General features: G+C 48.4%; 2 protein-coding genes across 4 annotated transcripts; one reads left to right on the forward strand and one right to left on the reverse strand.

Moving 5' to 3' along the window:
• Positions 1-254: 254 nt before the first annotated feature.
• On the forward strand, positions 255-26,388 carry KLHL21 (kelch like family member 21). Of its 2 annotated transcripts, none has more exons than XM_072977725.2 (4): positions 255-3,382; positions 5,426-5,831; positions 10,509-10,581; positions 25,472-26,388. In XM_072977725.2, exons 1-4 carry the CDS (start codon positions 1,744-1,746, stop codon positions 25,805-25,807), a joined length of 2,454 nt encoding a protein of 817 aa, XP_072833826.2. In that variant the 5' UTR covers positions 255-1,743; the 3' UTR covers positions 25,808-26,388. The 2 variants fall into 2 exon arrangements, with proteins under 2 accessions (XP_072833826.2, XP_020655656.3); XM_020799997.3 differs by lacking the exon at positions 25,472-26,388 and adding an exon at positions 11,180-15,184 and having other exon boundaries at positions 404-3,382.
• Positions 17,159-27,933, reverse strand: ZBTB48 (zinc finger and BTB domain containing 48). Of its 2 annotated transcripts, none has more exons than XM_020800026.3 (11): positions 27,808-27,933; positions 26,386-27,177; positions 23,766-24,055; positions 23,087-23,198; positions 22,069-22,161; positions 20,945-21,031; positions 20,126-20,280; positions 19,858-19,994; positions 18,946-19,110; positions 18,215-18,303; positions 17,159-17,501 (listed from the first exon to the last, which is right to left on the reverse strand). In XM_020800026.3, the coding sequence occupies exons 2-11, from the start codon at positions 27,061-27,063 to the stop codon at positions 17,208-17,210; spliced, it is 2,100 nt and encodes a 699-aa protein (XP_020655685.3). In that variant the 5' UTR covers positions 27,064-27,177; positions 27,808-27,933; the 3' UTR covers positions 17,159-17,207. The 2 variants fall into 2 exon arrangements, with proteins under 2 accessions (XP_020655685.3, XP_020655684.3); XM_020800025.3 differs by having other exon boundaries at positions 23,766-24,052; positions 27,808-27,930.
• Positions 27,934-27,982: the final 49 nt, after the last annotated feature.

The raw sequence follows: 27,982 nt of genomic DNA on the forward strand, positions 1-27,982 counted from the left end.
CTTTAAACACCCAGGTGTGTTAAAGTGTTGGGTTGTTTATTTGTATCTAGGTTTTTAATTTGCTTCCATTGTGGTGGTGGCTCTGACTAGAGATGGGCACGAACCGGTTCGTCCCATTCCTTCAGGGCGGCAGGACAGCTGCTGCCACTCCCCTTTCCCCACCTCCCCTGGTTCGATCAGCCAATCTGCAGGCCCACTCTGTCATCTTCAGCTGATCTTCCAGTGCCGGGCAAATAGCTTAGGTTTCTCTGCCCCACCCTCTTGTCTGATCTCCCAATCAGAGAAAAGGGCGGGGCAGAAAAGCCCGGGCTGTTGCTCCTGACTGGGAGATTAGCCAAGGAGGTGGGAAAAGCAAGCAAGCCGGGTCTGGTGGGCGGCTGATCTGCTGAAGAGGGGAGGGAGGGAAAGAGCAGCACCTGTGCCTGATGCCTTTACGAACTGTGATGAAACAGTTCGTGCCCATTTCTACCAGGGACATATTTTGGGTTTTATGCTTCTTGTATGTCATCCTGAGAGTTTAAGATGATTTCAAGGAGTGTTCAATAATTTTTTTTTTAAATAAAACCATAAGATGGAAGCAGGAAGCTCTATGTGGCAAAAGGCCTTCCATGCTCTCATTTGCTGCTACAACCTTTATACATACATACATAGTTAGGAAAACAAAAGAGGATGGGGTGGGGGGGAGAGAGAGAGAGACAAAACAGCATAGCACTTCAAAGCCTTAACAGTTTTCTTTTTGATGTGAGCTTTTGGGTATCAAAATCCTTTTCCTCAGACATCTGTGCATCATCTATTAATAGTGTGTGTGTGTGTGTGTGTGGGAGTACTTCTTGTTTCAGAACTCAAAAGAAAATACTGTATATGCAAATAGAATCCATAGATTAACAAACCAAAACTCATAGTGACTAAAAGAAGTATTTTATTGTGTATCATAGCAGGTTGATCATTGCTGTTGTCATTTATGCCTGTCTTTTCCCTGTGTTCTATACACAATTAAAATGATGAATTTTTATGGAAGAATAGTTGAGCAAAGAGGGAGCCTCAGGATATGGTAGACACTAGAACATATTCATTAATAGAAGTTGCAGTTTGAGAGATAGAGAAATTGGTGTCCTGTGACTACTGTGCAGTTCTTAGAAATTTTTCTGACAAATGGATTTGGGAGATTCTCCTGGGTGGTGTTTGGGGCTTTGTAAAATGTCACTTCATACACAGCCTTGGCATTTGTTATTGCCCCCCTCCCCGTACCAATATCTCAGGTTCTGGTGTTTTAAGGGTCTTCCTCAGTGTGCCATCTTCATTTTGTTTGCTAACAGTACAGTGTTTTTAAAGGGTCCATGAGGTAGGAAAGGAAAGGAGTTTTAAATTAAGTTTTAAATGTGTCAAACTGGGTTTGCATTTCTTTCTGTCATCTCCCAGGCTTTGTAGGGAAGACTTGGGCAATGGTTAATTTATTTTCCTTTTTTTAAAAAAACTGCATGTTTAAAGTGAGGATTGTTTGTTTAATTCAAAACCAGGAATAGAAAGCCAGTATGTTTGATGTAATAGCAAACCTGCAGAGCAAAGAACGTCGGTGGCATTTAACGTAGGCCAAAAGAAAAGGCGGCGGCGGTGGATGTGTGTGTTTGTTTTATCAGAAAGCCTGCAGGGGCTTGAGCTTAATTCTTGTCCCCCTCCCCCCCCCCCGGTGCCTTGGGGAGAAAGGCGGGGCGCGCCATCCAGTGGGACTCATCAAGCCTTGGGATGTCGGGGCAGCTCTGCTCCTGGTCAGCTTTTAAGGGCCCGATTCTGTGTAGGTCCTCTGCAGGCTCCCCGGAAGGCTTTTGTAGCACAGCCGGGAAAACGGGTGGACTGTGTACTCTTACGACGTTGTCCGTTCGCCGGGGCCGAGTTCCCGGAGGCACTTTTGTGTCCCTCTTTCGGGTCGGGGGAAGAAACCTCGTAAAGGCCAACCCGTTTGATCTGGTGGGCGCTTCTGGTCTTTTGTCAGCAGACGGAGCGGCGGGCCGCCCTTGGGCGAAGGGAGCTCGGTCACAGCAGCAAAAGCGTCGGTTCGGAGGAGCCACCAGCCTCTCTGTTGCTGAGTGCTGCTTCTGTTGTCTCCCTTGGGAAGCTGCTGGGAACCGCAACGGGGCCGTGCAGCTCCCTTCCGGTGCTCCCCTGGCGGACCCGCCAGCTGCCCCCCGCCTTGTCCGGGACTCCCGGAGGAGGGGGAAGGGAGGGAGGAGCGTCAGGGCCGCCTCTTCTTCCTCCTCCTCCTCGCTTGCGAGAGGGCGGCGGGCTGAGGAGGCGGAGCCGCCCAAGGGAAGGCGGAGGGCCCTCGGACGAACGAGCGGGCGTCAGTCGCCAGTCGGCGGGGCGGCAATGGAGGTCGGCGGGGAGGCGGCGCACGCGTCGGCGGTGCTGCGGGGCCTGGCGGCGCTGCGGGCCGAGCGGGCGCTGCTGGACGTGACGCTGGTGGCGGGCGGCGGAGAGTTCGGGGCGCACCGGGCGGTGCTGGCGGCCGCCTCGGGCTACTTCCGCGCCATGTTCGGCGGCGGGCTGCGGGAGGCGCGGGCGGCGCGGGTGCGGCTGCACGGCGTGGAGCCCGAGTGCCTGGCGCTGCTGCTCGACTTCGCCTACACGGGCCGGCTGGCGGCGCTGGAGACGGGCGCCTCGGAGGGGCTGGCCGAGCGGCTCCTCCGCGCCGCCGACCTGCTCCAGTTCCCGGCCGTCAAGGCGGCGTGCGGCGCGTGGCTGGCCGCCCGGCTGGAGCCGTCGGCCGCCCTGGAGCTGGAGGACTTCGGCGAGGCCTTCGCCTGCGCGCCGCTGGCCGAGGCGGCCCGCCGCTGCGTCCTGCGCCACGCCGCCGAGCCCGAGGGGGAGCTGGGTGCCCAGCTGGAGCGCGTCCCGCTGGGGCGCCTGGTCTCCTACCTGCGCGAGGACGCGCTGCGCGTGCCCAAGGAGGAGGCGGCCTTCGCCCTGGCCCTGCGGTGGGTGCGCGCCGAGCCCGCCGCCCGCGCTCCGCTCCTGCCTCAGCTCCTGGCCCACGTGCGCCTGCCCTTCGTGCGCCGCTTCGCCCTCCTGGCCCAGGTCGAGGGCGAGCCCCTGGTGGCCCGCTCCGAGCCCTGCCGGCGGCTGGTGGCCGAGGCCCGCCTCTTCCAGGACGGACGCCTGGACCGGCACGACCGCGGGCCCTGCGCCCGCCTCCGCCCGCGCCCCTCCACCGGCCTGGCCGAGATCCTGGTGGTCCTGGGCGGCTGCGATCGCGACTGCGACGAGCTGGTCACCGTCGACTGCTTCAACCCGCGCACCGGGCACTGGCGCTACCTGGCCGAGTTCCCCGAGCACCTGGGAGGGGGCTATAGCGCCGCCGCCCTCGGCAACGACATCTATGTCACCGGTGAGGAGCGGCGGGAGCAGACCACCCACCCACAAACACACCGGCCCTCCCTACACGCAGGGGTGGGCAGGCACTCACACAGAGGCCCAGCTGCTGGGTGGGACACTGGACATCGTTGGGAAAGCAAGACTGGCTGGCCCCTCTACCTCCCCATGTTCCAGGCGCCCTAAAGATGCCTGATCTGTGCAGTGAGTTCCTGACTTGGCTTGTCTTCTGCTCCCTCCTCACAGGGAGAGAGCAGTCAGCCTCCTCTAACACAGTGAGGTGGGTGCAGGTCCAGGAGAGCCCAGGCTGCTTTGATGGAAAGGGACAGGAAGGAGGATGACACAGATCCTGCACTGCTTGTCATCTGACGCATTGGCCCTTTTCCAGCACGTTATGTGGGTGTAGAAGCGTTGACGCCTTTGCAGAAGTGAGGCAAGAAGCAGGCTGGCCCAGAACAGGCACCTGACTACTCATTGGGCAGTCTCACTTCCCAGACCTCTGGACAGAATGGATTTGGGCAGAGGGATTGTCCTGTGTAACTGGAACACCCTCATAGCCAAGATATTGTTCTGTGAGACCCTCTGGCCAGCTTGGCTGTTCTCCCCTGTGGTCTGCCCTGGAATGTAAGTGCCCTGCAGCACCTTTTGGATGTATTGTGTGAGTGTGGAAATGAAGCCAGAGTAGCTACCCCCAGTGGGCTAACACTGAAGGGATACTAGCTTGGAACAGGGACTCATATAAGATCTTTTGGCTAATCTCTCTGGGTCAGCTTGACAAAACACCTTTGTGACCAAAGGCAGGCCTAAGATAAAGCAGGCCATGAAACTAGGAGTCTTTGAAGGCTTTTGGAGCAGTGAGCAAGTTTGGGAAAGGAATCTGGCCTGTGTACCAAGGCGAAGGGGTTGAGTAAGATTGCATTCCAACTCTTGTCGTCCTTGAATGGAAGGAGAGGCAGGCAAGGAAGGATTGGCACTCCCCTCTCCCTGTTCTGAGGTTTTAAGAAGAGCATATCTAGGAAGTCTCCCATTTGATGTCTTTCATGGGGATGGACAATACTGCAAGTGGGGGTGAGTGCATCTTCAACAGCCAGCAATCTTCCCCACTACAAAAATGGAGGTCTTTGTATTGCTCTATATCGGCAGACAAGTTCTAGGAGTTTTCACCTCTGTCAGAAGCAGGTCTTTTGTAAAACAAATGACTTTTAAAGGACTGCTTGTGACCAAGACTCTTCTCCGCCCCCAAGCACTAGGGATAATTCACAACAGTAAACTTGCCTTGCCCTCCTGAATCCTGTGACAGTTGCAGCTAAACCCGCAAGAGATGGGGAAGCCAAAACAGCAGAGCCATGGTCCTTGCTGACCCAAACAGCCTGGGGTGCACTCTTCTATTGCCCAACATCTTCCTTGTTTTTCCCATCATTTCTCTCTCATTGCTTTGAGTCAACAGTGTGGGGAGTTATTTTTAGATCAGGCCGGCAGGCGCCTGACCTGATGCACGACACTGCTTGAGGTCTACTGTCAGGAAACGGACAGTCCCTTCATGCGTCAGGAGAATGTTCCCTATCGAGGAGTTGGAATTAGGCAAGGATGGTCCACCCACATATTCTTTGCCTGGGAATGAAGCCTTTCTCCTGCCCCTTAAGGTGGCTTTTGCCATGATTCCATCTGGGAGCATGCAGGAGCAGGGCAGGCCTAACACTGGAGTGGGAGCAGTGATGTTTGACTTGCTGGTCAGGCAGAGGGCTGAGCTCAGACAGCGGAGGAATCTGGTAGGAATCATGTCCACGGAGAAATATACTATTCGGTGTGTGAGCAGAGCACCTTTGGCAGACTTCAGAGTCCAGTTTTTGCTCTCAGTCCTGGAAATCACAAAATTGGCACCCTTTTTTAAAAATCCAAATTCAGAAATGACTAGATAGGCCTAAAGCATGCAGAGGGCCACCATTGCATGCTTCTGCTATAAGGGGATATATGAAGAATCTGCATGCCATAAGCTACTTCCCACAGTCCCTGAGACCCTCTTAGCCATTAACTTCTGTGCTTTCCCCACCTCCCACAGGAGGCTCAGACGGCTCACGGCTCTACGACTGTGTTTGGCGCTACAACTCCAGTGTGAACGAGTGGACAGAAGTGTCCCCCATGCTGAAAGCTCGCGAGTACCACAGCTCTGTAGTCTTGGATGGGCTGTTGTACGTGGTGGCTGCCGACAGCACCGAGCGCTACGACCACACACTGGACAGTTGGGAACCCCTTCAGCCCATGATGTACCCCATGGACAACTGCTCCACCACTGCCTGCCGTGGGAAACTCTATGCCGTCGGCTCCTTGGCTGGGAAAGAATCTATGGTGATGCAGTGCTATGACCCAGAGCTGGACTTGTGGTCTCTGGTGAACTGCGGGCAGTTGCCACCTTGGTCATTTGCGCCCAAGACTGTTACGCTGAGTGGGCTGATGTATTTTGTCAGGTGAGAAGTTATTCTATAGAATTTAGAAGTGCTGGGAGTTGTTGTCTTAGACCTTTCCAGAGGGATCTCTCTGTCATTCCCTAGTTTGTTACAACAAAGAGCTCTGCGGCACCTTAAACACTAACTACAGTGGTGCCCCACTTGACGATTACCCTGTTCAACGATGAAATTGCTTCACAATGAGGTTTTTGCTATTACGATCGCAAAACGATGATTGAATGGGGAAAATCCGTTTTATGATGATCGGTTCCCTGCTCTGGGAACCAATTCTTCGCATTACGACGATCAAAAACAGCTGATCATCAGGTTTCAAAGTGGCCGCCCGCTGTTTTCCGGACCTATTTCCGGAAGACAGTGACCGAAAATGGCTTCCCCTATGGAGGATCTTCGCTGGATGATGAGGTGTTTCGCCCATTGGAACGCATTGAACCGGTTTTCAATGCATTTCAGTGGGTTTTTTTCTTTCGCTTGATGACGATATCACGTAACAGCGATTTTAACGGAACGGATTATCGTCAAGCGGGGCACCACTGTAGTTTCATTTGGCATCAGCTTCTGTGGACCTCAAGTAAAAAATGGCCTGGGTAGGGAGGCAGCAGATTGTTTTTTAGGGATCAGTAGCTTTTTTGAGTTGGTTTCCATGAGCAATGGTGTCATTTGAAACAGACTTGATAACTGGATGGACCACAAGCCACAAAAGCGAGCTTGTAGAGATGCCAGTTTGTGAGCTTTTTGTGAGCAGTCTCCATTTGACTCCTAGATGTGGCTTTTTGCTTGATACCTCCAGTGTCCTGCCAAAATAAGTGGGCACAACTTTTCCTATGTGAAGCGAGAGAAAGACTCTGAGCTTTGCAAGTGGTTTGCCAAAAGGAGGACATCAAGAGAGACATAGTCCAGATTCTTGTTATCTGAACGGAAGCCCTTCAGCCACTGTTAGGTTGAGCATGTGATCTTGCATGAGCCCAAAATAGCTCTAAGAAGTTTGTTGCTTTTCAGGTTGACATTCAGGGAGATTTCTGGTTTGAATGTGGGCTTGTTTTGTGTGCAGCTAGTCCTGTTAAACCGTTCCTGATGTATCTGTCATTTGGGTTATGGATCTGTTTGCAGGGTGGGAAGACTTCATTCTGTGTGATTCCTCCAGGAAGCACTTTGTGCTTGATAATTCTTTGAGCAGCTTCCGCCCCCTGTCCAGAGCCATCTTACAGCCCAGTATCTATGGTCCTCCCTCACCTGCCCCATAGGAAGGGCCTTCTGTGCTCATCTCTGGGGCAGCTGAAACACCAAGGATGTCTCTGAGGATCTGTCTCTCCAGATGCTGGCTGTAAGTGTCATTTGCTGTGAACATGGGGAGGGTCAATTGGAGACTCTTTGGGGATTACTGTGGGCAGAATTCTTGTCTTTGAAGGCTGCCACCTCCAAAATTGCCCTACAAATAACCCACTTGCAGCATGTGATTATTAGGTTTGTTTTTCTTAAACATCCACCCAGGAGTGAGGGAACTCAGGCAGATTCAGGAAAACACAGCGTATTATTTTTATGTACATCAGAGAAATCAAATACCCAAACATTATTGGTGTCACCCTCAGGGAAAAGCTCCAAGAGATGTACCAACATTATTATCCTTATACTATGGCAGTTAAAAAGTGGTTGCCAGGCTGCGTCACCTGATGAGTTTGAGGCTTTGGGAAGAGAATTGGGAGTTTCTTTTGTCTCAGTTCAGCTTTGCTTTTTGCCCTGCCTGGCTGATCTCACAGAGCCCTTTGCTCCCCCTTTCTCTCTGGTACTGTGCGGAGATGCTGTGGGGGATTGAATGTGGACCCTTCTGTGTACAAAGCAGACTCCCCATCACTGAAATGCAGCTTTTTTTTGACACGAAAGGAGTGAAACATCCTTGGCCTGACAACAGAAGTGACTTTACAGAGGAAACTTAGGAAGCTGCCTTCTGCTGAGAGAGAGAGTCTCCTTGATCTTTCTTGCCTGGCATCAGCAGCACTGACCTGCCGCATTGACTATTCCAGTGCTTTAGGCAGAATTCCAAGGCATTCTCTGAAGGGATCTCCCATCCGAGGACTAGTTGGGTCTGACTTTGCTTAGCTTTCAAAACCAGACAGGATCAGGTATGTGCCAGGTAGTGTGGCAGTATGTCTTCTAAGCACCAGGAAAGATCTGCTGTTCTTCAGCACTTGCCAGTGAGCAGCAAACTGGAATTTTAGAATCTTCTACTAGAATTCACTCTAAGCTATGGGTCCCCCTCGCCCCTCCTAAATTCGCAGCTGCTAGCACTGCAGAGCTGCTAGAGGCTCTGATGATTGTGCTGCAACCCTCCAGAGCTTGGCCTTGAGAAATGCTTTAAATTCCTGCACAGGCACCAGTAAAGTGTCATAGCTCCCAGGGCAGGGAGAAAGTGGCAGCAACTGCTTTAAAAGCTTCCAGCCAAGTGTCTGTTTGCTGGGTTTGTGTCCCACCCACCCCCCGGATGATCCTTGGTTTCCCTGACTTCCTGAGAGCATAGAATTTTGATCTTCAGTGTCCTTTATATAAAAAACATGCTCTTAACACATTTGTTCCATAAAGAAAGCTGATCAAACACGTCTGACAAGGATCCTAGTTGCTAACCTCGGACAGGATCTGGAAGGTTTGAGGAACCAGTCTAGTGGCAGGCTGTCATTTTAGGATTAAATCTTAGCTGCAAGTTTGGAGCAACTTTGCTGGGCTGCTTCATTGCAGGTCAGGGTCAATAATGTGACTGCCTTTGTCACCTGCTGCTCCCATCTGTCACTGTCACATTTCCTGTTTTGTGAACAGAGCAAGCAGAGACATGGGTGGAGGAAGAGCCCAGCATCTTCCAGAAAATGGAATAACCCCTTAAAATAAAGTAGACTCACTGATCAGTCATTGAACTTCCCTGTCAATAGACGAGATAAAACACAGCCAAAAGGCAACAAACTCCAGAAGCAAAGGCAGTAATATTTTAGTGGTTGGTGGACCACTAAAATATTGAAAGTAAGGAAGCAAGCTTTTGAATCCAGGAGGACTCTTCTTCAAGCTGAGCACTGCAGACATTGAGGGGGTGAGAAAGGGAAGCACACACTTTCTCCCCTTTTTTTGTTTGACACTGAAAAAAACAAGGCTTGTAGTTCTTAGAAAACTTACAGTTTAATTAGCACAAGCTTTTGTGGGCTATAGCTGTGCAGAATTTGAAGATACATAGTTCTTGGAGTTGCCTGTGGCAATGGTGGCATGCTTGGGCCCTAATGGCCACTAAATGCCGAAAGAACAGTGGGGTGTAGGCAGCTGCATTTGAATCATTTCTTTCATCAAGAGTTTGTATAACTGTACAGAAATGTACAGTCACAAAAGATTCACAGTCACTTTTAATTCTTAGTCAGCATTCTTTCAGTTAGGCATGTGGGCCATAAAAGGAAGGATAGTGAGAAATCCCACCCCCACCCCCCATCAGCTGGGAGTGTAGGTCTATTGAAGTCAAGACAGCAAAGAGTCTTGTGGTCCTTTAAAGGCTAGCAAGTGTTACTTGGCTTTCCACAAGCTTATGCCAAAAAGGCCTTGTTAAGTTTTAAGGTGCCACAAGGTTTTTTCCCTGCTTCACTTTTGGAGGTTTTGGTAGAGCAGAGAATTTCCCTGTAGCCTGCTTCCTTATGGAAGCTGTATCCAGGCTGTCTCCAAGTGATGTGAAAACCCTTTCTAGCTTCTGTTGCCATATGATTCCACCTGCTGCTTGCACCATCACCATCTAGTTTATTCTGGATTATCAGAAAGAGGCATATTCTTTTGAAAAACATCAAGTGATTTGTTTCAGTGCTGGTAGTGCCTTAAACCTTCAAGAGAGACTTGTCAGTGTCTGCATCTGCACGTTGCTAGTGATATTTTGGAGATTTGTACCCCCATGGCTGCAACAGGGCACCCCTGTGAAAAGAGAGAGAGGCCTCTACTCACTGACTTGTATTCCACATGCTTCTGTCTGCATCATCAGATTCCTAAAATTTGCTGTATATTTTAGAAAAGGAGGTGCTTGCCCTGTCTTTCTGCTCCTGATGAGGGAATTCCAAAAGATTTGGAATTGTAGCTCTTCCTAAATTAGGAATCCGAAAGACTAGATAGGAACCTGGGTGTGGATGTTTGGGTCACGCCCCAAATGTCTAGTTTTGCTACTCTCCTGTAAGACTACTAAAATATGAATAATTGGGCTTTTGTGGGAAGAGATAAGCTCTCATTTATCGAACTAATCCACAGTGCTCAGTGGGCAAGTGTAGAAAGTGCAGACAGCCACCTTTTGGTACTGAATACATATATATCATTACCTATTGTCCTCTCTTTGCCCAAGTCTTATTGGAGAGAATCTTATGTTCTAAAGTACTTGGAACAGAACCTAGAGACCTTGAGCCTACCCCTTGCACCTAGCACCATGGGACCCAGGATCTTACTGAGCAAACCAGAGGTGGGTGGATTGGGCCCCACTAGGCATGAAGCAGAGAGGCAGAGTAGTGCCAAACAGACCCTCCGTTGCTGTTCTCTGAAGATGCCGACCACAGAGACTGGCGAAACGTTAGGAAGAACAACCTTTAGAACACGGCCAAAGAGCCCGAAAAACCCAGAACAACCATTAGACCTTCCGTTGTTGTTTTTTCAGTAGCTTTTGTCTTCATTTTCCTTGTATAGAGATGACTCTGCTGAAGTGGATGTCTACAACCCGGCAAAGAATGAATGGGACAAAATCCCTTCTATGCTCCAGGTAATGTGCTAAGAATCTTTTAAAGGGGGCTAGTGATGTTTTCAGAGAATCAAAAGAGTTTTGGACAGGCTTGGGAGGGCTGGGGTCCAGTCTCCAGTAATCCCTGAAACTCGCATGGTGACCTTGAGCCACTCGCTCTGCTTCGCCCTGACTTGCTTCACAAGGTTGTTGCGTGAGACTGAAATGGGAAGGAAGAGGAGAGCCGTGTCCATTCCCTAAGATCTGAACATAACAAATAAATAAGCAAATGAAACTAGGAGATAAAAATAAAATTAGGAAGTAAAACTTCAGAAGACAGGAATAGAGGATGGAAGACAGCCAGAACTAAAAAGAATAAAAGACAGACAAGAAGGAAAGGAAGGAAAGGAAGGAAGGAAGGAAGGAAGGAAAGAAGGAAAGAAAGAAAGAAAGAAAGAAAGAAAGAAAGAAAGAAAGAAAGAAAGAAAGAAAGAAAGAAAGAAAGAAAGAAAGAAAGAAAGAAAGAAAAGTTAACAAAGCAAGTGTACAGTTCTGGATTCCAGCCAAACTAAAGTTCTGAATGTAAGCAGATTAAAAAATAAGGAGGAAATCTGTCCTTTTTCCCCTTCTTTACTTCCAGGTGCACGTTGGGGGAAGTCTATCTGCGCTTGGTGGGAAGCTTTACGTCTCTGGTGGCTATGACAATACGTTTGAGCTGTCAAGTATGGTGGAATGTTACGATCCTGAGACGCGAAAGTGGAGTGTGGCAGGGAAACTGCCAGAGCCGATCTTCTGGCACAGCAGCGTCAGCATTTTCCGACAGTTTATGCCAGAGACCCTGCAAGAGGAAGAGGAGCGCCCTTTGGATAATGCCTTCAGCTTGAACCAACAGCTCCAGAATCTCCACAATCAGAATTTGAATGAGTTGCGTTAACAGGGGAACACTTGTGCCTGAGGTTTTTAAGTCAGTGTGTTGACAGGATCCAGGATCCCTCCTTCAGGAGGCAGGCAGAGAGCTTTGAGGACTGAGGTGTGCAGAGGAGGACTCATGGTCAGAGAGGACTCCTCTTTGGTTGCAAAGGATTTCTTCGAGATCACCAGCCTTCCAACCTTCTTCCCATCTCTTGGCCAGAGAAGGGCAGCTTTTCAGGTGAATTCGCACCAAAGGAAAGCTGGGGAAGAAGGGGAAATTTGGCTTTTAGCTCATCTACCCCGGGATTTCATGTAAGAGCTGGAAACCTCTCGTCAAGAGCTTTCTTTGGGCCCCATTCTCGTGAGAACATCAGGGGGTGTCTTATTGGGTCAACTGAAGGGTGGCATAGATTAGATAAATCCATGGGCAGCCTTCTTTAAACTGAATAGAGGGTGTGTCTGCTCAGCTTTCAGGGATTGCACTCTGACCCACAAATGGCAGTGCCTCCCAGCTCGCCAACATCAGTGGGGGCTTTTTGGGTTAGGTGGGGAAAGGGGGGATAAAGACCTGACAGTAGTCTGTAAAATTATGCATGGTCCAGAGAAGGTAGGTAAAAAGAAGTTTTGCTTCTCTTGCTTCTTCACCCAATGTAGAATTAAAGAACAGAAAGTTCCCAGCCACAGAATGCAGTGATGGGTCACTGGCTACATCTGGACAGATGTAGGCTACCAGCAGACGTTCCTGGCAAACTTCATTTGCTGTTTGGAACTTAAAGACCCTTGGTTCTCAATCTGAGGAGGTGTGCCTTGGTGGGGTGTGGTCGCTGGAAAAAATAGAAGGGAAGCAGGAGACAGGAAGTTTAAAATTTTATCAGCGCAAACAGCTTTCTGTGATAGTCTATGTTCTAGTAATCAAACTCCCCTCCCCCAAAAAACCAGCTGTGTTTAATTTTAAATCATGAAGTCAAATTTTGGTACAAGAGAACTGGATGATGGTAACAGAGTTTCTGGGTGTCTCAAATGTTTTGGGAACTGCTATAGACACAACATAGGTTGCTGAAAACCAGGAACTGGGAACATTCTGCTTCTTTGCTCCTCTGCTGCTTTTGGCTGCTGATCTTGGACATGTGGGGTTGGATTCCAGATTGAGGCACTTAGTGTGGCTTGGTGGTCAGAAGCAGACTCCACTGTCATTCCCTCACCCTCACCACAGTAGAATCAGAGGGGAGACCTTGCTGGGGGTGGTGGTATTCCCCCAAAATAATGGGGAAGCAGCTGCCATCAGAAGCAGCTCCTGCAGCCAACCTGTGGCATTCTTAAGGTGCCCCATGGCTCAGTTCCTTCCTCAGCCAGTGTGCTACACTTGCATTTCTGTCCTCCCTTCCTGGTGCACAACCAGGCCTCAGAGGAGCAGTTAAAAGTGTGATCAGCAGGTTTCATTTGCCTCTGGAAAACTGAGGGGAGAGTGTGTCTCTCCAGCCCCTATTTGATCTAACAAACCAGGGACTGGGTGCAAAGACTCATGCTGCAAAAGGACACTCCAACAACTGCAGAATGGTCCCAGGAGAGTCTCCTGCTGGAGTCCAACGAGGAGAGCAGATGCTGAGAATCCCTCCCTCTTTGACTCCATCACAGTTCATTTATAATTCCCACCAGTCCTCCTGAAAGATTATACCTTAATCGTTCCCATGTTAAGAGAGCTGTTGCAAGACCTGTCATAGAAAAGGCGGGAAACAGTGGAGCATTTGTTAAAACTAGGGGATTGCCCGTTGAGGAGGAAGCCAAGGGAAAAGACAGGCTAATCAGTCAGTACCTGGATATGGAGGTCCCTGTAGCGTTTGGGAAACATTTTGGCATCCAGGCTGAATACCTTGTCATCCTCCCCGCTGGCACCTTTTAATGCCTTTCAGGGATGTGTTTTGAAGAGAATGCACATTGAGCAAGTAATAAGGAAAGAGCAGGGAAGGCCTGTGTGTTCTTGGGAAGAATGACAAGAAGAACCTAAACCTTATGCATATTCTGAACAGTCTCTGATAAGGTGGTCTGTTCTGAACATTGAGTAGAAACGGCGTAGATGCCAGTAATACTTTTGATGTGGAAGCTGCACCTCTTTTGAAGCAGTAACAGGAGAGCTCTCGATACTCATCGAAGGAAGTAGCAGCAGATCGCACATGCCAAACTACTTGGGTGCCTTTATGCTTTTGAGAAGATTAGTTACCTCCAAGTCACTGAGTGGAATTGTTCTCTGAGAACTTCCACTGTTTTGTATCATTTAGCAAAGGTCTAGTTTTAACTTATTTTTACAACTGAGCTTGACTTTTTGTATTTCACTTGAACCAGCATCTCTTAATCAAGAGAAGCTTCGTCTAATTCTTCTCTGTGGAGGGTCTCCGCTTGTTCTTATGAGGCTTGAATTGACACACACTCTGTTAAAAAATAAAAAGCAGCATTGTGTTGTGCTCTGCAACAAACCCATTGCTTCATCTGTTGTTGCTGGAGGATCACAGCATGATTGCTGGCGCCCTGCAGACCCCATCAAAATTACTGTTTCATTTAGGACACCATCCTCTCACATCCATACCCTGAGTGGCCAGCTTTGGTGAGGCATTTTTTTTAGTGAGCTAGGGAGGCTCATTTTTTTTTTAAAAAAAGGATCTCCCAGCTAAGCAGGGTCTTCATGCAAGGTAGCTTTAAGCAATGCTCAGTTTGCATCAAGGGAACAAAGGTGTTGAGGTGGTATGAGGACCCTCTGCTGCTGCCCTCAGGTTTAGGTGGGTGCTGTTGCACCAAGAGCACAGAGCCACACATGGCAGTTTCTGGTGCACAGCAAACCATCAGGAAGCTGCAGGAAAATTGGTCATTTATTTATAGGATTCTCACGCATATACTCAAGCGGCAGCAAAGTGAGAGGCAAGGAGGGAGATGCTGCTCCTGAACTCTCTTTGCACTAGTGAAGGAAGGGGATGTACCAAGAGAGAAATGAATAGACACAGTTTTGTGAGGGCTAAATCTGCATGCAAAACCAATGCACCTGGAGGATTTCCAGGAGCAGAAAGCCACTTTTGGTGGGGGAGGGGTATTTGTCACCCACACCCTCCATCATCCTTCTGAGTGACAGGAACCCTGCAGCTTCATTTTCGTCAAATGTTATGTCCAGCCGTCCCTTGTCCCCACTTCCCCAGCAATGCTGAAATCTAACCCTCTTGTGCCCACCCTCCCCATTCCTTTGAGGGAAGGATACATTAGGAAGGGGTTGCTTTCTCTTAGGTTCCAGCTGTTTACAGACATTTGAGCTGCTGCTGCTGACTTGCAACAACTTGATTTAGTATCACTTCATGTGTAAAGCTAATTTTCATCAGGGTGCATTTGATTTAAATTCAAAGATTGCATTTTTAAAAAATGATTTATATCCAAAGAAACAACAATATTTTGGATTTAAATCAATGATTTTATATGATCATTTATTTTTATCCACTCTGATTTTTGTGCTGGGTTGTACAGGATACTTTTGTCCTATTCTGTGCCAGATCTTTATCCTCTTCGAAGCTCTAGAACCAAATAACCTTGTATTTATTATTTAACTTTAGTGCAGATAGCTGTGTTTGGCCTTAAATATTTTGTTATAATGTCCTTTGAAACAAAAGTATTATCTTACATTTTGTAAAAAAAACAAAACACACACAACCCTTTTAACCTTTAAAATAATGTGTTAAATAAAGGTGTGCTTAAGGAATTTCTGTCTATTTAAATAACTGAGAATGCTTGTTAACAAGACTGTGTGAATTTGCCACAAAATTATACCATGTGCTAGTCATCCTGCAAATTCTCACATCTGTAGCACCCAGAGAGTAACAGGCTGCATTTAGCACTTCACCCAGACACCTTAGCAGTACTAATAAAAATCTGAAAAATGCAGAGCTGGAAGGGACCCTATAGGTCCTTGGGTTCAGCCTGTCAAGAAAGCACCGTCAAGCAAGCTCCCAACCTTGGCTACACAGCCAGAGACCTAAACCACTGAGTTGTTTCATGCTACCTTCTGTCTCTGCTTGCTCAGACAGCATGTAAGCTAATTTAACCTGCACAGCATTGGTACCAGCACAGGATTTGTGTGAGCAAAGTTTTTATGCTGCATCTGTGGCTTTTGGTATAGAAAAATAATGGCCATAGTTTTTGCCAATTTCACCACCCAATACTAGATGCATCAAGGATATTTAGTCCGTATTGCCAACTCCAGCTGGCATCCACTGCTCTACCTTATTTTTTCGGGGGGTGGTGGTGGTGTATTTTTTTCTTAAACTACAACATAAATATAAAATACATAAACCAAAATATAAATCAGCTATGTTCCCCACCACCATAGTCAGGACCTCTTGCAGTAATCCTCTTCTTCCTCTTTCTTTATTACTTCTTCCTTTATTGTCTTCTTCTCAGGAACTGCATTGATTCTTGATTTGGAGTTTCCCTTTTCCTCTTGTTAGTACATATTCAAGAAATATGCCCCATGTATCATAAAAATATTTTTTCATCTCTCCTTTCTTTACCTTTAAGTTACAAGTTAACTTATTTATAGGAGTGTTCCATATTTCATTATACCATTCTTACATTTGAAATTCAGACTTCGATTTCCAATTCCTAGTTATTATTAATCTGGCTGCTGTTAATAAATTGATTATCAATTCTCTAGTCATCATATTCCACGTTCTCAAATATTGACCTATCTCAGGATTAAATTTTATTTTTTTCACATATATCATTTAGTTCTTTAAAGATTAGTTTCCAAAATCTTTGTACTTTTTCACATTTCCACCACATATGAAAGTATGTACCAATTTCCTTCTCACATTTCCAACAGACATTCAGATAACTAGCATTAATTTTATTCAATGTTGTCGGTGTCAAATACCATCTTAAACCCAATGTAAAAAAAATCTTATTCTCACTGACATATATCGTAAAACCCTCATTTTCTACATCTCCCTCCATTCTTCATCATTTATTCTTTTTTCTAAGTCTTGTTCCCACACTAACTTCAATCCTTCTTTCTCAGTCTCTTCTAGAACAAGCAGGAATCTATAAATTTCACTCACTGCATGCTTTACTGAATTGGTCATCTGAATATCTTCATATAATAATAGAAATTGTTCATACTTCGTATATTCTCTACCTTTATTATACTTCTTAACCCATTCATTAGTCCATCTTTTTAACTGCATATAATTCAACCATGATGTCTTCTTATTTGGAAGGATTTGTTTCATTTGATCTTTCGATCTCATTTTATACAACCAAGTCTTTTAATCTAATCACTTTTTTTCTTTAAATAATTCTGCATAAACTTTCATATTGGCTCTGCCTTGTTTCAGACGAGATTCTCACCCAACCCTGCCTGGATATTTTACGGAATATGAGACCTTTTGACTTGTAGAGCACCACCAATCAGGGATCCCACTCTGCATTCTCTATCAAGAATGAAGGAATGCTTGGTGCATACACAGTCCGCCATCCACCACTACCCACTTCCCCCTCCACACACACATATTTTATACCATTGCTGCTGAGTCTCACTAGGAAGGAGGCAAAAGGGCTCAGAAATTTTCTCAGGCCCCAGCTGCTCCCTACCCTCCGTCTCTTCCCTCCCCCCTCCCCAACACGAAGCAGACTCCTGTGTCTTCTGTGGGGCTAGGATCACCGACAGGCCACAGAAAGGTGCAAGCCACCCAGCTTTATTAGGAAAAGGAATTTACAGGAAGAAGCTGCTACGTTTCACAGTCATCTGGGATGGTAATAATAAGCGACTGTTCAACTACGTCCGGGGAGCCAAAATTCTCATTGGCGCAGAGTCTCTGTTCAGGGAGCTCCTCACTCAGGGACCCAGAGGCCAGTGACTCCACAATAACTTCTGCAGAGCCCACTTCCTCCAGTGCATGGGGAGGCTGCAGGGCCACCACTACCGCCTTCTCATCTGCGATGATGAGATTGCGCAGCTTCCTCTGGCGGGGGTTGTAGTTCTCCACCCGGTCATGGATCTCCATGTGGCGCCTCAAGTGGGCCTTGAGTAGAAAAGAAAAAAAGGATGAACTGTTGGCACACAGCAACTCAGGGTTGTGTCCTGTTACCAGAATCTGCCTTCTGCCAAGTTACCTAGCCCAGAACTGCCCACTTGGACTGGCAGCAAGACTTTCCCCCCACAGGATTCTCTTTCCTATCCCTCTCCGGAGATCCTCAGTGGTCTCCCACCCAGGTATGAACAACTCTCAACCCTGCTTAGCATCATTAGAATAACAGTGTTTAGGGTGGTACGGCCCCAGAGGACAGTCGTACACTCCTTTGTGATGATGAAATGCCCTGGAGAGCAGTAGCATGGGACAGTGGCTGGTCTGCAGATTAAGAGGTCTCCTTTCCCACAATTCACTTACTCCACAAACTCATGGTGGGGTCTTTCAAAAAGTGGCCTTAACTCTACGTCAATATGAGAGGAATAATTACACTGTTCTGTTTCACAGATCATTGTAAAGACAGCAGTAACCACTCAAAGCACTCTAAAGAACTAGAAGCACTCGGTAACAGATCAAATTCTTAGAATAGAGGTGGGCTATAGAAAATATTTCACTGAAAAGTTGGTACAGATTCCATGGCAAAAGTGTGCCAGAAGAAGAAAAGGAGAGATGAGAAAGGCCATGTGGCATCTTTCACAACCACAATCTCAGTTTCAAGTGAGTCGGGATTGGTCAAAATGCTCATGAAAGCACATATGCACACATACCTGTCGTGTGAATTTGTAGCCGCATTCTGTGCATTCAAACTTCCTCACCCCTTTGTGCCTTCGAACATGGACACGCAGCTGCTCCACCGCTGAGAAGACAATACTGTTAGTCAGCTGCTGGCAAAGAGCGCAGGCTGACCCTGGCCTGAAGGAAATCGCTTAGCAGACAGAAAGGCTTCCTGCCAGGGAGCTCTGGGATAAGGAATGTGCAGCCTTCCAGATGTCACTGGACTGCCACTCCATTCGTCTCTATTGGTTCAGGGAGGTGGAGTGCCAAAGCTGGAAGTCAGGAAATGAGGAAGCTGCCTTCCACTGAATCCCAAACTCTTGGTCTTTCTAGCCCAGGACTGGAGACCCTCAAAGAGCTTCAGTCAAGATTCTTCTCTAGCCAATTGTCAAGATCCCAACTAGTTTCTGATGGCCTCCCATCCAGCTTTTAATCAGACCCAGCTGTGCATGGCGTCCATAAATAAAACACGGGACGACTCTGTGTGCTTGGAGTCTGAAGATGGGGTTCCAGTTCAGCCATGCTTGGAGAGCCACCTCATTCCCACTCCAATCTACTGCCACCTCCAACAATGAATAGGTCATCCTGCCAATCAGGTTCTCGTTAACTGGAGAAGGAAACGCCTGCACAGGGATCCTTCCCAACCCCACAGGAAGCAAAGGAACACTACCTCGTGTGAGAGCCCTTCTAGCCCTGCCTCTCAGATCTTCTCCCGTGTCATTACCTTTGAAGGTTTTCCCGCAGATCTGGCAGAAGTGAGGCCTCCCTTCCTGATGCCGGCTGGCAATGTGCCTCAGCAGAGGGCCTCTCTCTGTGAATCTTTGCTCACAGAACTCGCAGCTAAATGGGCGCTCGCCAGTGTGGGTCCGGTTGTGCTTGTCCAGGCTGGCTGATGAAAACAAGTACATCGGAAGGTAACTAGAGTGGTCTTTTAGGCCAGATGGGCAGGGTATAAATCAAATAAATAAATGAATGAATAAATAAAATAACTCAAAGCAGGAAGGAAGCCCTACCACCTCTCCGGCCTGTATCTTTCCCTTCACCGCTCAAGCTGCCCACAAAGCACAGAAGCAGCTGCTGCGTGGAGCCTGACTCCACAGGAAATGCTCCCAGCCACCAATTTTCAAAGAGAGACCTCAGCTGAGGAAGTTCTCTACTCAGAGAAAACCAAGAGTTCTAAGATGCCTGGAAGAGTAATAAGTTGAATTTGGCTCAGGCCTTCATGTGGATGGGAGCCCACATTTTCAAAGGCTATAGAGTCCACAAAATCTTCAGCCAAATAAAGTTCCAAGTGGCGCAAGATTCCTCCCCCAAAATTTAACTTAAATCCACGAGGTGCCATTCAGCCCCCAGGTGTTAAGAGTCACACGTTCTGCCTCCCTCCTGCCTGAACAGATCTCCTGGGGATGACAGACAAAGGAGCGCTGAGAGGGGCCGTTGAGAGCATCGCTCAGGCTCAAAATCAGGAAGCAAGTGGCTCCTCGGTCTTCCTGACACTGAGTCTGGAGGGGAGGACCTCTTCTGCAACACAGTCACTTCAATCAGCCCACGTGCTTTGCACTACCCTGTTGGTAGCAGCCCACAGAGCACTTGCGCCCCACAGGGGTAACAGCAGAGGGGGTGGTGTTGGTCCTACCTTGGGTGCGGAAGGTTTTGCCACAGAGATGACACTGGAAGGGCTTCTCTCCAGTGTGGGTCCGAAGGTGCATGTTGAGGTTTGCCTTCTGGGTGAAGGCATGCTGGCAGAACTCACACACATAGGGGCGCTCATTCCTGCAGGGATCACAGGAGGAGGAGGAAGAGGAGTCATGCTGCAGCACAGCAACCCCAATGGCTTGCTGCTAAACACAGAGCCCTTCCTCATATCTCTGCTACCATGGGGTGCAGCAGATGTCTCGGCCCACCTGTGTTTAGCTTTGATGTGCATCTGCAGTCCATTGCGACTCGAGGCCCGGTGACCACATTCTTCGCAAACAAACAGCTTCTCCCCACGGTGCTTGAATGCCTCGTGGAGGTGCAATTCGGTTCGAGACAGGAAGCACTTGGAGCATGCAGAGCACTGGCGGGAAGGGAGATGAACAGTGAGACAGAAGGGACCAACAGAGGCCATCTCTTTCCTGGCTGGCTCAGACCAGCACAGCTCAGTTCTCTCTTCAGTAACTTGAAGGAAGGACAAGAGGAATCCAACAAAGTCCAAAACCCACAGGTGGGCAGCAGCTTTGGAAAAAGTAGTGGAATATTCATGGCAGAGGCAAGCTTTCAAGTTATCCAGAACGCTTCATTCAGCTAGGTTTTTTTAAACTAGGGAGATCTGTGATTAAATGCCATACTCAAGAAAGTAAGGAAGTAAGGGTTAAGGTTTCAATCTTTGGACTGAGCTTACCTCCAGGTCACTGTGGCTTAGAATATCAAGCCACAATTCTGGATTTCCACAATAAAGAATTCTGGTGAACCTGAAAGTTTTGTGAATTTACAGTTGATTCTGATAAAGGTACTGTCAGCCTGTGGATTCCAACTTTTTCTCATTCCTGTGGACCTTGGAATAGGATGGACAGCAGCATGTGTCGTGGAGTTTGTGGCCTGTTTGTTCTTTCCCTGAAGGTGCCCGAAACCATCTCTTCCCTATCCTCCAAAATCTTAGCTCCCCCCCCCCAATCTTCAAGAAGGCCCACCCCACGGCACCGACTCTGCCCAATCCCTTCCCCAGGGCAGTCAGCTCTTACCGCATGAGGCTTTGGGGCTCCATGCAGCTTGATCAGGTGGCTCTGGAGATCCTTCTTTTGCATGAACTGCTGGACACAGGAAGAGCACTGGAAGACACAGGAATCACACAGCAGGAGTAAACAACTTTTGCAGGCAGAGGGCCACATGTTTTGCTTAGAATAGTCTTGGAGGAATGCAGAAATGTCTTACGTCCACAGAAGTTCCTTCACCCCCAAAATCCAAACTGGAAGTCCCTGAATATCCATTTCCTATTTTGTTTCTTTGAGTCCCCTTATCTACTTTAAGCTTCTAAAAACACTGTTTAGATTTTGTTTTGTTTTTCGAAGAACTCCTGGAAGCCTCAAGGAGCAAAATTCCCAGCTTCTCAAAAATGGCTTGGGAAGACACATGTCCACCCCAGCTTAGTGGATCGCCCTTTGCAAAAAAGGCAGGTGAAGCCTGCCTTATCCAGTCAGACCAGGCGCTGCTTCTAGCATCAAAAAAGAAAAAAGGAACCTGTAAATAGGTGAAGTGAATGTGGCGCTGGGCACAGCAACCTGACTCCCTCCCTCCCGCCAACAGAAATGGGGGAAAGAAGGAAGTGGAGTTGACCACTACTGGTCCAAAGAGACTTCCCAAGCAAGGATCTCATAATCTTTTGGGGGGGGTGTGGGTAAAAAATGGGCTGAGTTTCGTGAAAGCCAGATGCTCATTTTGAAACAAGTTGAAACGTCTTTCGTTACTTCACCCAGCAGTTCATTTTAACTCCTGGGTAGGAAAAAAAAGAACAACAAGAAGAAATCAACACTGTAGCTATTTTTTTAAAAAAAAATGCTAAGCGCTTGACATCCATCTTTATGTCTGTGCCTAGCATGTACTGTACATGTAGATTTCTAAATACTCATTATCACAGTAAGCCTTACAGGACTCCTGGAAGGTAAACATCTATAAAAAAAGTAATTGTGAACTAATATCCACTTTGAGAAGAGGGAGTGAGGAAGAAGGAAACGGAGTGGCTTTGTCAAAAGCCAACCATAGCGACTATGCAGCAAAGGTGACAATTGAATCCAGAACTCCTGGGCTCAGAACCGCTAGCCGTTGCATGGCTCCAGTCAATCTATTCTCAAGGGCAATCCAAGCTGACCTTATATGGCATCTCGCCCGTATGGGTCACCATGTGCAGCCGCAGCTCCATCCGCCTTTTAAACACCTCTTGACAGATGGAGCAGGTGAAAACCTGGAGGGAAGAGGAAGCAAGATCTTCATAGAGCAGAGAAGGAGAGAAAGAAAAACAGAAAGATCTCTGCACTGACCTACTGCTTCCTAGGAAACACATCTGCATATCCAAGGCAGGCATGCAGTGGCAAAGGGCTGAATCATGGGCTCCCTCCCTGCAGAAGACTCACCTGGCTCTCAAGAAGAAAGAACAAAAGCCTTTGCCTAGACCAGGACATGCTTTCTAATGCTAGCAATTCCCTGTCTCTTTCAACACAGACCTGGATTCAGAATTCCACCTCCCCTTCCTTTCCCTTGCAACTGAGTTTAGATCAACCAAGAACCTCCCACGTTTAACCACTGAACCCCCAGACCAGGACCTACAAGCTACCTGAAGTTGTGTGGTGAAAAGAGAACAAGGCCCCACTGCTCTTCTAGGGCTCAGCACCCCCCTGCCTCCCCCTGTGCAGCCCCACTGTCTGCCCCAGACCTGACCCAGATCAGACAAGTGGGGAACAACTGTTCCCTTGGCTTCTGCTCCTGTGTTTCTTGGTCCCCTGGGGCAGAAAGCTGGAACTCTAGTTTTCTCCATGCTAACCACAAATATTGTTATCGTTGTTGAACTGCTGCCCTAGTTCCTCATTTAGGTGAGAGAGGATCTGTCTTGTCCTTCCTGTACGAGGATCCATCAAGCTCCCAGCCCTGTTCTGTCAGGCTCTGTGCTGTGGCATCAATGGCTGCCTATATATAGCTCACCACTTGAAGGGCTAAGCCAATGCCTTGAGCTGAGTGTGAACCCCCTACCCTGCATCCAGACCTTTCTCCCGAGCAGCACATAGCTTGAGCTAACTGCCCAAGTCCAGACTACTGGGGCTGCTGCTTCCAGGCTGGAGTTTGCTCTCTGAATCAGCTGTAACCTCTCTCCCCGCCCCCCACTCCACACGTACCTGCTCTGAACGATTCATGCAGTTTCGAGCTTCATGCTCCAGAAGGTTTTCCTTTCGAAAGTAGCATTTCCCACACTTGGAGCACTCGAAAGGCTTCTCTCCTGTGTGCTTCCTGCAGGCAAGAGTACAAAAAAAAATTCATATGCAGTAGAAAGAGCAAATCATATAGGCCCACGAGTGGCTCCAGTCAATGGCCTAAATGCAAATATGAGTGTCAGCTAGGAAAGGGCCACTGAATCTATTGCTGAATGATAAATCAACACTTGCATAAATCCCACTAGTTCAAGGACTGTGCTACTCAGGGATTGCCCTCCCTTGCTCCAGACTGCACCCAGAAGGCCAGCAGTTTCATCTGCTTTCTGCTATCTCTACATAAGTTCTGACCAACCAGCAATTTTACTGATGAGCACCCCAGCTGGAATCTAACTTATTACCACGCACACACATTCTCTCTTCCTAGGTTTGCCTTCCTTTAATACAGGGCTGAGCTCCTTAATTTCTAGTTTGGGAGTTCCACCACCTCTCTGAGAGATTCTCTCCCTCTCTCTGAAGCACCTGCTGGAGCCTCTGGCCTCCCCCCAGAAAGCTTAGACCAAATGAAATGTGTTGGCTCTCTGTTGTTCACTGTGATCATCCCCCACTCTCCCCGCCCCTACTCACAGCCAATGCATGCACTTGCCTGTTGTGGACTTTGAGATAGTATTTGCTGAGAAACGACTTGTGGCAGGTGGGGCATTCCACCGGCTCGGTTGTGCCTCTCCGGCTGCCAAGCACCCCGGCCTCCAACAGGCTGCCATTCCCCACCATGACCTTGGAGCTGGTGGGCTTCCTGGCCAGACGAGGCTTCCTCTTGGCCCGCAGGCTCTTCTTCTTAGGGAGGTAGTCCTCATCTATTTCCTTCTTCCCCTTTCCTCCCCTGTCTTCTTCTGCAGGGGCCTCACTTAACCCCAGAGCCTCCTGTGTTTCCTGCTGCAAAGAAGACCAAGCAGGGGGCAGAAGTTACTTCTTCACATCGCCACAACATGGCCTCACTTTCCACCACAGTTAACAGAATGCCCCACGAAGGTGAGCCAGCCGATCGGTCAAAAGACACTTGACCAACAAGGCTTTTAAAAAACAAAACAAAGCCAAATGTTTCAGAATGATCATTTAGCACAATGGTTGAAAAGAGATAAACAGATACTAACTGCAGACCTCCTAATTAGCTAAGAGTATATTTAAGGGCAAATTTGAAAAGCTTATATTTTAATCAGTAAAGAACCCTGTGCAAATGGAGATGTAGGTGAACGAATTTTCAAAAGTTCAAACTGCTTGAAACTTCCAGAAGGGCAGCCATTGAAAGTCTGCAGCCTGTTGCCCCAAACAGCACAAAATCTTCTTGTAGCATCTTAAAGGTGAAGATAATTCTTCAAAGGTGTGAAAGTTTGTGTAAAACAATATGGGTTGTCTTTTAGCTGTCACAGGACTCTTCAGTGACAGAAGCAAAGGGAACATGGCACCTTTAACAAGACTGCAAGGTGTTCCAGGATGAGCCTTCGTGGATTCCCACTCCATTTTCAAGATAATTCTTCAGCATGCACATGAAGAATTGGATTGTGGTATATGGAAGCTCACAGTGAAATAAGTTAAAGCGGCCTTGACACTTTTGCCCTTTGGTTCGCTTTTGATGTTGCTGAAATAAATTTAACACAACTACCTCTTCAAAAACAAGATGTTGTGTAGTCTTTGTTGATTTTCTCTCAAAGTCTGGGGAACAGGCTGAACAGCTACACAAAAGTTGTTTAACATGAAATCAAAGAATATTCACACAGTAATGCTCAGGTAAGGGCATACTGTCAAATGCATGTATAATTTTTATCACAGATGAAGAACGCCTTCTCCAAACTGAAGGGAGGGCAGGAAAAAGCATGTATATTGGGGTTTGTGCACAGCCTGAGTTAGCAACATGAGTAGTCTCCACAGGAAGCTGTTACAGTCAACTATGCTTCTATTCAAGGCATAAAGCATTCATTTCCTACATCTGGGTGGGGATACACTTGAAATCTTAAATATTCACCTACAGATAGAGACCTAAATCGAACTGCTAATCCCAACCAGAGATCTGTTGAATCAATGGAGTTTACACAAGGATTCAGCAACCAGTTTTAAAAAATCCTCTGCTATTGGGACAAACAATTGGATTTAGGCCAAAATCTGAACCCAGATTATCTTGTGACTTATATTAAGTTCAACCTCCACCCCTGAAGGAAAGATACTTCTGTCCCAAACTAGAATTTGCCAGCCTGCCTCTCGCCATACAGGGCCACAATTTGCCTACTCTGATTTAAACTGATATCAGGGAAACAAAGAGAGATTGTAACAGCTGCAATTTGTTTTTTCTTACAGGTTGTCCCAAATGTAAATGGTTACCAAGAAAAAAAGGAACGACCTACAGAGAAGGCCTGGGTGTCACTCTATGAAAACCTGCATGCATCTAGTCAGGAATCCAACCTTCAGACTCGAGTCATCCAAACTTGTATTTACGGACAGTTATGCGGTCCTTCAGATAGACCTGAGAGCTTTGCAAAAGGCCAGAACATAAAAGCTTTGCATCTCACATCTTTCAGGTTTTTCCTCTCTCAAGCTGTACCTTATGGGACAGAATTCAGGCTCTTAATAGCTGGAGCTATAAACCCCAAATTGCTCAGGTTATCCCATACTGGTGGCATACGCAGTGGATGACCTGGGAACTATCCTCTGAAGCCATTCTAATCTGGAGAACACCACAGAACAAAAACATTCACACGGGTTGCTGCAGCTCCCAGCAGGGACCCCTGTTGCTCTCTTGCGAGTCTGGCAGCATGCAACCCCTTGGGAAGTGGATCAGGGACTGCACACCTGCAAAACTGTTACCAAAATCGGGCAGTAGGCCACTTTGTCTGCTCCTCCAGTCTCCGTTTCCAGGCCCAACTGGCAAGAGAGAGCTGATTGCCTTTCCAGGAAACCTTGGTTCACCTGACTACTGAACGGCCTTCCTTGGGCTCGGCAATTGTTTCTGCGGGACAGTAGCTGATGTGGAAAGGAGTCTGCCAGGACCCAAGCCCAAGGCTTCTAGAGGCTGGAAGTCCTACAATAAACCCAGCCGCCACCTCCCTCCCATCCAGGCCTGGAGGCGAGTCACTCCATCCTTCCCCCCAGCCCTTCCTGGGCAAACAGCCCGCTTGTCCTCCAGGCACCTATCCTCACTGCTTTAAGGCCTCTTTGTTCTGTAACAGGAATGGTTTTGCAGTCCCTAGTTAGCACATTACTCCACACGCCACCTCATTACTGGCGCCCGCCTCCTCGCTGGCTCCTCTTTTCATTGGACTTTTACATTCCGGGGGGCTCTTTACTTCACCTGCACTGCTCAGTGTGTTCGTTTGGGGAGCCCTTTTCAACCTTGCCGGAAGGAGGCAAGGGCTCCCTCTTTGTCCCTGGGCCACTTGGCTCCCCTGGACGCAGGGGCTGGGGCCAGTTTCCTCCACGGAGTCCTTTTCGCCCACAGCATCAAGGGAGGCTGACTCCCCCTCAGCATCCTTTGCTGCCTTGGCGCAAACCCCAGAGTCCTCTGGTGAAGGCTGGCCATTTTGGTCACCCCTTTCCAAGCCGCCCCATGGCTTGAACTCCTGGCACAACCGGACCGCTTCAGGGACGGAGAGCTCCTTGGCCGCCTCAAGAAGCTTCTCCCAGTTCTCAGGCGTAACCGCCAAGTGCCCCGTATAGAAGAAATCGAGAAGAAGGCCAAAGATTTCCACAAAGGTCTCGGGGAGGATAATTTTGCTGGACGCTTCGTCATACATGCTCTGGAAGAAGGAGCTGCAGCATGCCAGCACGCTCCAATGCGCCTTGAACACCAGGCTGCCCACGGCCAGGGTGGCGTCGCAGTACTGCCCCCGCGCCCGTTGCTTGTTGAGTTCCTGCAGGACACGCACGCTGTGCTGCACGAAGGAGCCGTCCATGACCTGCTGCCCGACGAGGAAAGCGATCAACCCAAGGTAGGAGAGGCGGCCGTCAGCCCTTGGGGGTGTGAATGTCCTTTGTGAGGCAATGGCCCCTTGACACCTTCCTTGCTCCTTTAAGCAAGCAAACAAACAAACAAACAGAGAAAAATAAGTAGACATGTTATTAAGAGAGAAGCAGACATTGGGCCTTTTTGGGGCTGACTGTGAAATAGCAGAAGAGGGCTTCCTACCTAACTGCATCAGGATGAGACAGACAGAACAGACACCAAGAGAATGAGGAGGGTGCAAAGGGGAGGAAGAGGAATGAACAGCCATGGTGGAAAGGCGAGGCACCCGCCAGGACAAGTTGTGACAGTGTTTGCAATGTCTAAAAAGTCACCTTCTGGTTAACAGCAGGAGCGGTGTGTCCCAGGCGATTATTAAGAGCAGCCTCAGTGGCTGGAAAAAGTTATTGGCGTCATTAACTTCAGGATCCTTGCCTCACCCTCAGCCCTTGCTCGGCTGCTGCTTAACAACCCCCTCCTCTCCCCAGTTCCCCGCAAGCAAGGGCTGGAAAGGAAATGTGGTTATTTTCGTTAATCACCGCAGGCACAGGGAAGGCAAAAGCATTCACAGGAAACAGGAGGAGGGGGGGGAACTCCCTGCTGACCCTCCCCGCTCCCTCGTCCCCCGGGCCCCCATGCACCCACCTGCCCGGCCCTATGGAGAAAGGGGAGCGTCTCCCCTTTATCGCCCTCTTACCTCCGCCCTCTCTCTTTCTCTCCCCCGACTGGCTATGGGGCGCGTGGGCGAAGCAGGAGGGGCGCCCGTAGCCCAAGCGCCGCCATCTTGGTCCGGGGAATGGCGTCGTGACGTCAGCGCGGCGAGTCGGGTCGCGCAAGAGCAGGGCGGGCCGTATGCTAATAAGTGGGTGGGG

This window comes from Pogona vitticeps, chromosome 7, assembly GCF_051106095.1.
Source record: "Pogona vitticeps strain Pit_001003342236 chromosome 7, PviZW2.1, whole genome shotgun sequence".
Lineage (NCBI taxonomy): Eukaryota > Metazoa > Chordata > Lepidosauria > Squamata > Agamidae > Pogona > Pogona vitticeps.

What these genes read in the sequence shown, in the direction of transcription:
- KLHL21 (XM_072977725.2), top strand. Translation starts at nt 1,744, where the DNA reads ATGTCGGGGCAGCTCTGCTCCTGGTCAGCTTTTAAGGGCCCGATTCTG. An exon ending in CAACGACATCTATGTCACCG is followed by an intron (nt 3,383 to 5,425) that starts GTGAGGAGCGGC and finishes CACCTCCCACAG; the next exon opens with GAGGCTCAGACGGCTCACGG. An exon ending in GGGCTGATGTATTTTGTCAG is followed by an intron (nt 5,832 to 10,508) that starts GTGAGAAGTTAT and finishes TTCCTTGTATAG; the next exon opens with AGATGACTCTGCTGAAGTGG.
- ZBTB48 (XM_020800026.3), bottom strand. Translation starts at nt 27,063, where the DNA reads ATGGACGGCTCCTTCGTGCAGCACAGCGTGCGTGTCCTGCAGGAACTC. An exon ending in GAGCCCCAAAGCCTCATGCG is followed by an intron (nt 20,281 to 20,944) that starts GTAAGAGCTGAC and finishes CCTTCCCGCCAG; the next exon opens with TGCTCTGCATGCTCCAAGTG. An exon ending in CTGCGGGAAAACCTTCAAAG is followed by an intron (nt 18,304 to 18,945) that starts GTAATGACACGG and finishes TTGTCTTCTCAG; the next exon opens with CGGTGGAGCAGCTGCGTGTC.